Raw genomic sequence first — 8,179 nt, 5'->3', positions numbered from 1 at the left:
CTCTCTCTCTCTCTCTCTATATATATATATATATATATATATATATATATATATATATATCGGGGAAGGAGCACATGAACAAAGACAATGCAAAACTTTAGTTCAACTAAGCGAGTTATTTAATCACAAAAAGTGCGTAACAACCTAAATCATAAAACTAAGGTTCATCGAATTCGAACGCAGTCATCTTTTCGTTATAGCGTACTTGAAAGATAATTCGTTCCTCATGAGTGAATACATATATTAATGCGTCTATTATCGCCTATTCTGTAAGGTTTTGTTTTACTAATATTATATATATGTTCATTATAGTCCATAGGTAAGATCCAGAGATCCTACAGATAGAAAACACGCACAGTGCTCATATAAGTTCAAATTATACGCTGAAGTATGGCAGTAAAGATTGACAATAAACGAAATCGTGTGATCTTGTATGGGGATAGTGATGTAGGTAAACAAGCTTGAGCTTGATATATAAAATATACACACATACGTATACCCATGTAAATATATATATAGGGATATATATATATATATATATATATATATATATATATATATATATATAATATAATATATATATATATATATATATATAATATATATATATATATATATGAGGAGAGAAAGAGAGAGAGAGAGTGTGTGTGTGTGTGTGTGTGTGACAGAGAGAGAGAAACAGATGCAAAAACTATTCAGAAGATAAACACGTATGTATAAGTATATAAGGTGGAGGCGCGTAGCTTTGTGGTTAGGGTGTCAGCATCATGATCGTAAGATTGTGGTTTCGATTCCTGGACCGAGCTACACGTTGTGTCCTTGAGCAAAACACTTCATTTCACGTTGCTCCAGTCCACTCAGCTGGCAAAAATGAGTAACACTGCGATGGACTGGCGTTCCGTCCAGCTGGGGAACACATACGCCATAGAAACCGGGAAACCGGGGACCATGAGCCTGGATAGGGTTTAAAAGGGCGCATTTATTATTATTATATAAGTATATACGAGTGGTGTTCATTAAAGATTTCCCCTGACCAACCTGTGATTATTGCAGGAAAAGGAACTTGTGTAGGTATAATTATACATGTCTCTGCATGTCACATTATAAATTGCAGCTTTCCACTAGTATTATTTTGTTTTTTTGCGGCTGCTCAAGTGAACAAAGGTGTTATAATGGTGGTAGTTGAATGCTGATCAGTGATCAGGTTCTTATATTTGAAAGGTCATACACCTAAAGAAACTTTCGATGAGACGAAAGAAGTTTATAGTAACGATGCACCGTCATGCGACGTAGTCAAGCACTGGCATCGCCAGATAAAAAATGTGGTCGGGCATCAGTGGAAACTGCTCCTATTCCTAGACGGATAGATTCCGCCATTGTTGACGACATCATCCATAAAGTGGAAGCCACCATTTTGGAGGATCACCGCATAACTATTCGGCAACTAGGCCAAGAAGTGAGGATTAGAATAGGGTCTGTGGAAAAAATCATTCACGACCATTTGCACATGTGGAAGTTGTTTGCACGATGGATTACCCGGATCACACATTTTCAGATGCAGGATAGAGTCAGTTGTACCCCGGCTCTTTTGGCAATGCGCCAAGAAAATGAGGAGGACCTTTTCGGCAGACATATAACACATGATAAAACATGGGTCCATCACTATGATCCTGAGTCTAAAGTTCAGTCGAAGCAATAGAAGCAGGATAACTCACCACCTCCAAAGAAGGCAAGGTGATTCTCAGTCTTTTGGAACCAACACGGAACAGTGATGATGGACTTTTTGGCAAAGGCAGCACAAATAATGAGGCATATTATGCTTTGTGATGCAGAAATTGCAGGACGCCATCACAGCAGAGAAACATGGCATGCTGACCACGCACCATCTGAATTCCATTTCTTTCTAAGCATGAAGTATTTTTTGGAGGGGAAGCACTTTTCGGATGATGAACTTATTTCCGACGTAAAGTCTTGGCTCCAGCTGCAAGTAGTTGTAGGGAAGAAACCTCATAAGGGAAAACTCATCTATTATTTCTCTTAAATATATTTACTTAAATTAAGGGTATTACTATACATAAATGCCTCACGCTAATAGTTGCATTCCCTCGAATTCGGTTCAATGTGTTTATACACATTGTACCGAACTCGAGGGAATGCAACTCTAGAAGCGAGCATTTTAAAAACATATGATTTCCTAATTAGTGCACAAAAGGCATTTCTTAATCGTAGTGCAAGCATAATTCAAGATACATAAAAAAGAACAAAAAAATCAACACACAAGACAAACACCAAATGTTTTCAGCATAGTACATAGAATTGTTCACATATATATATGTAAAAGGCGGGCTTTTCGTCTGGTATGTTGATTTTTGGTCATTTTTATGTATCTTGAATTATGTTTGCACTGACGATTAAAAAATGCATTTTGTGCACAAATTATTAAATCATATGATATGCAGCTGAATTCTGTTCATGTCTATTTTCATGTCTATAAAGAGAATAAACTTCTCAATTTAAAAGAAAATTACCTCTTGAAATGAAAATACATCTTAGAAATTTTGCTTTACAACCCCTTTTCACCCACTGTATTGAGATTTCTATGTGGTTTGCTAGTAGTTCTTGTTATTTAAACCGAAGTCTGTCTGTTAGAACAACCTTATGAAATGCGTTCCTACTGTCAAAGCTTACTTCAAGCGTTTCTTTTAAGATATAAGTTGCACTTCATGTGTGTCGTATGATAGAAATCTGATTGTGATCTCTAGCATGCAGTGTTTCAGCCTGGGAGGCTTTCGTTGATACTACGTTGCGGAAATAGCCCGAGAGCAGCCTGCAATTGACAATAATAGTTCGAGACCGTAATTGATAAATATTATTACCTTTATGTGGTGGACTTATGCAAAGCCCTGCAAAACGTTTCATTGTAAGATATTAATATCTTGAATTTAGGTTACAATAGAATCAACCTTAATCCTTTGAACTAGAAAAGGACTGCCTTCCTGGTCACTCAGCCATCTATGCTTTTCAGCTCAGTCGCTTTCAAATCATTATCATCGTTTCAGCAAAACGCTAGACACTTTGGATACAGTAGTCCTAGATATACTTCATTATGAAAATGTATGGTCATAGCTTTATCATCTTCCGTCATACTTCTGGTTCTCGGTTAACTTGGAACTAAACACCTGCAACGTTGACTTGTCTAAGGCAAGACAAATGATCAATCAGAGATACATAAAAGTTATTTATTTAATCCGCTGGCTCTCAGTGAATGAAATACAAATCGAATTTTGGTAGAATTCGAACACTTGCTTCTTTTAGAATTAAATAGAATGAATTCTATACAACTAAAGGGGAATAAATAAAAAAACAAATATATAAGAAATTAGCTGTTCTCGAGAAACATTGTTATAGCTAGAGCTGTAGCTAATTCTAGTTTCATATCAGAACTTTTTCAATTCAGTTGTTTAGTTCTTAGTAACTACTACTACTCTTATTATTGGGTGTATAATTAGAGAAAACATAAATACAAAGATGATGACCAAATATTAGCAGTGCTACTGATCTTAGTTCAATTATTCAAAGATTTAATATAATCATTAACAATAGTCTTTGGCTTGCTGGTATGTTGAATGATAATAGTTGAATTGGTGCTTGCTTTTGATAACTTCTTTCCAAGAAATGAATCAGAAAATCTTCCAACAGAGGAAAGAATGTAATTACTGATATGCTCTGCTTTTTGGACGACAGAATATATCAATATTTTGTTCAATATCACGTATTTATGTATAATATATATTATTTTGCTGTACCTCATCTAATAAGAATTGTCTGTTTCTCTTCTACCTGCTGTTCACTAACCAGTATTTACTTTAGCGATATACTCCAAAACCTCTTGAGATCGTGATAAATTATCAGTTAAATCTTTTGCTATAGGGTTTATCATTACAAGTTGAAAGCGTTATGCAACAATTCAAAAGTAGAAATCTCATTTTGGATCTAAATACTTTGAATGCTTCGGTTTTTATAAAGCCTTTATCTATCATCATATATTCTGTTCTCCTATGCTGGTACAATTTAGATGGCTTTGTTCAGCTTATCTCGCTTAATAACAATTATTTTTCATTTCATCCATAAATAATGTTCACTATGAATAACATTTGAAATAATTATTTTATTTCAATTTTGATTTGGTCAACTTCTGTTCTTGGTACGCGTTACCATCACATTGTTGTTCTTTTTATCTACTACTAGACACGTCATGTACAAACAACTATGCCTACCTCTCTTATTTACTACAACACGAGCTAACACAATCACTCTACCTGCCAAATATCTCTTTCAAATTGAATCCCAAGTCTCATAAAAATACATTAAATGCTGTACAGAAAACTGTGATAGTCACGACAGGGAAGTTTATAATCATAGGTTTTCTCGATCGAGGCAACAATAAAACAATATACAACACAAGCTATTGGGTGAGATCCTTTGTGATTACTTTTACTAGATGGATAGAGCTACCAAATCTTCCTCAAATCAATCGTACTATCTTGAAGGTGGAAGGCCACTTTAAATGATGCCAGCAAGAGTAATACATGTCCGCAAAAGAATAGGTAGCTAAGCGTATTTTGCAGAAAGGTGTTTCAGCCTTGACTGCACATATGTGGAGATCTGCAGATCTGGAGCTAAATAGCAACAGCAAGATTTGACTACAACTATATATGGTAAATACTTGTTTTATTCTTCTGTCCAAATACTTATTTCTTTACTGCCCAAAAGAGGCTAAACACAGAGAGGACAAACAAAGACAGACAAACGGATTAAGCCGACTATATTGACCCCAATGCGTAACTGATACTTATTTAATCGACCCCGAAAGGATGTAAGGCAAAGTCGACCTTGGCGTAATTTGAACTCAGAACGTAGCGGCAGACGAAATACCTATTTCGTTACTACCCACAAGGGGCTAAACATAGAGAGGACAAACAAGAACAGACAAACGGATTAAGTCGATTATATCGACCCCAGTGCGTAACTGATACTCATTTAATCGACCCCGAAAGGAGGAAAGGCAAAGTCGACCTCGGCGGAATTTGAACTCAGAACGTAGCGGCAGACGAAATACCGCTAGGCATTTCGCCCGGTGTGCTAACGATTCTGCCAACTCGCCGCCTTTTCTTCTGTCCAAATACTATTATATTGTAGCAATGACATTTAGATCAGTTAAAATTTGTAAAACAATGGAGACACATTTTATCTTAAAAACAAAACATAATTTGTATCTCATGTTAGTGGAAGCAGCTTATAATGACGGATAATTATAGCAAGCGGTTAATGTTATCAAAATGTCTCGGAAAAATAGATATACAATTACGTTAGTCAGTACGGTGACTGCAAAATGTAATGCTCGCTACAGAGATAAAGTGACTGTAGAGTGATGATAGCATGGCAGTTGTGATGATGATGATGCTAATAGTCATGGAATCGTATTTTGGTATATAAGATTTGGCAAGATAACACATATCTATCTAGCTATATATCTGTCTATCAAAAAATCAATCAATCAATCTATCTATCTATCTATCTATCTATCTATCTATCTATCTATCTATCTATCTATCTATCTATCTATCTATCTATCTATCTATCTATCTATCTATCTATCTATCTATCTATCTATCTATCTATCTATCTATCTATCTATCTATCTATCTATATATCTATCTATCTATCTATCTATCTATCTACCTATCAATCTATCTACCTGTCTATCTACCTACCTACCTACCTACCTAATGCGCGAATTTCAAAATATAAAATGGTGACAGTTTACCGTATATATATATATATATATATATATATATAGCAAGAGAGAGAGTGAGAGAGAGTTTAAATGAAGGAAAGAGACATTCGAATTGATGTTACGATCGTTTCCGTAAACAAATGCTGTTCACTCTATACCACATGTCAAGTTATACATATACATTATATGCAACGTATGTAGTAAATTATTACTGTTCGTTTATGTCTTCAACCATCACGATTTGAAACACAATTGATCATAAGTTTTAATTTTACAGTCAAAAGTATTTTCTCCCTAATGTTACCAACTGGTTTTGGTTACAGAATATGCCTCGTCTAAAAGAAAGAACAATAATCAATGTTCCTTTGGTGCTGCCGGATCTTCTTTCAGTGCCAGTCATAAAACTTAGTAACAGAAACAATATATTACTTTGCTTTATAATATTCAGTGTCTCAGAAAGTACTCATGACTATGTATATTATATTTCTCAATTCCCTGATTCACCTACAAAGAAATGATCAGCGAAAACTAATGATGGCTTCTTTCAGGCTCCGTAATAAGTAATCATAAGAATTTCTAAAGTAAAAATAAAATCGGCTTTGCTTCTAATATCATAAAACGTCCCATTTCTTACAATGCACACAATTATCTTCTTTTGTAAATCTCGCGCAATAAGACGCAGCAGAAACAAAATTAAGAAACAAGGTTTGAAATACTGTTACTTGTAGTAGTTGTAGTAACAGTAGCCGCCACAGCAGTAGCTGTTGATTTTCCCCAGGCCGCTAACGACATAGCAGACTTATGGTCAAATGTAGTCTAGTTATGACCATTCTGCTTTTTCCAGACAGAAACACTCACTCACTCACACACACACACACCACACACACACACACACACACACACACATCAATGTATATATATATACACACACACATATATATATATATACATATATATATATATGTATATACATACATACATGCATACATACACACAGACATATATATATATATATATATATATGTATATATATATATATTTAAGTAGTTGAATGAATTATCTTAGTATGGATAATTCGGTTAAACGATACCTGGGTAGCAAATTCACGTCAGAAAAACACGGTTGAAGCTACATGCCAAGGGCAGATATCACGTGCTTTCGTGTGGAAATTTGTGTGTTTTTTTAATACAAATAAATGAAAGAATGGAGTTGAACGACGATTTAACAAAATTCCTTTATTCTCGACATATGTTTCGAAGGCTGCATATTCCTAATTAGGAATATGCAGCCTTAGGAATATGCAGCCTTCGAAACATATGTCGAGAATAAAGGAATTTTGTTAAATCGTCGTTCAACTCCATTCTTCCATATATATATATATATATATATATATATATATATGCATATATACATATATACATACACACACGCGCAGTCATATACACACACACACACATACATACATACGCACACAGCGAAAAGAGGATATATGTTAGTCTCAGTTTTTATTAACGGCATTGTCAGATGAAAATAAAAAGATGTTTTAAAATCAACAATGCATAGAAAACTTGAAAAGTCTGTTGTTTTACAGCAATAGGTCTACCTGTCTCTATATATGTATGCATATAGGTATTTATATGCATATATATATGCATACATACGTGACCGCGTGTGTATCGTTGACGATTTGTTTTCCTCCGTCTTCCCTTCCTTGGATCTTTCCTTTCCTGAGCTTCCAATAACACTATACTTGTTCCACATCCTCGCGCTGTTGTGCCTTCTCTTTGTGTTTTCATGTTTGGATTAACTTTACAAACATACGTACACATATACTTACCTTGTTGTTGATGTTGAAATTCCAGTGAAGGAGCCTTGAATCTAGGTTAGAAACCGGTTTTTTCTCTGTTGGCAAGAAATCTTGAAATAAACTGAATAATGACATCCATACATACAAACATATAGATATTTCACTCACTGGATGTAGTATACATGCGATATCTTTAAAACTTTTCTATATGCAGTTTCTCTTTTCCATGTTTACGTAACTAATCTAGCTTATTTCCAGATTCTTTTAGTCTTATCGAAGCTTACTCTTAAGTAATATTATAATGGCTTCGTCGTCCTAGAAGAAAAAAAATCATTACGTTGGCTAGCTCTTAACGAATGTCATAATTTTGGTTATTTTATTTTAGGTTTCTTGATTCACTTCATTTCAATAAAAAGTTTTGGATTAATTCATTCAATACAGAGAATTTATCTCTTCCACATGATATTTTATGGGTCTGATGAGATAGAAATTGCATCTCACTGCATATGCACTTCTTCGTACTTTTAACTACCGGTAGACTTTTTGTTTAGTATCAGGTGAAAACTGACAGAGCA

At 34.6% G+C, this 8,179-nt stretch overlaps 1 protein-coding gene across 1 annotated transcript; it reads left to right on the top strand.

Moving 5' to 3' along the window:
* Positions 1-1,282: 1,282 nt before the first annotated feature.
* Positions 1,283-1,699, top strand: LOC115210442. Its single transcript, XM_029779044.1, has one exon. The coding sequence runs from the start codon at positions 1,283-1,285 to the stop codon at positions 1,697-1,699; it is 417 nt and encodes a 138-aa protein (XP_029634904.1).
* Positions 1,700-8,179: the final 6,480 nt, after the last annotated feature.

The sequence above is a fragment of the Octopus sinensis genome, linkage group LG4, assembly GCF_006345805.1.
Source record: "Octopus sinensis linkage group LG4, ASM634580v1, whole genome shotgun sequence".
NCBI lineage: Eukaryota > Metazoa > Mollusca > Cephalopoda > Octopoda > Octopodidae > Octopus > Octopus sinensis.
Note: the sequence above shows the minus strand (reverse complement) of the source record. Positions and strands in the feature narration are given on the sequence as shown.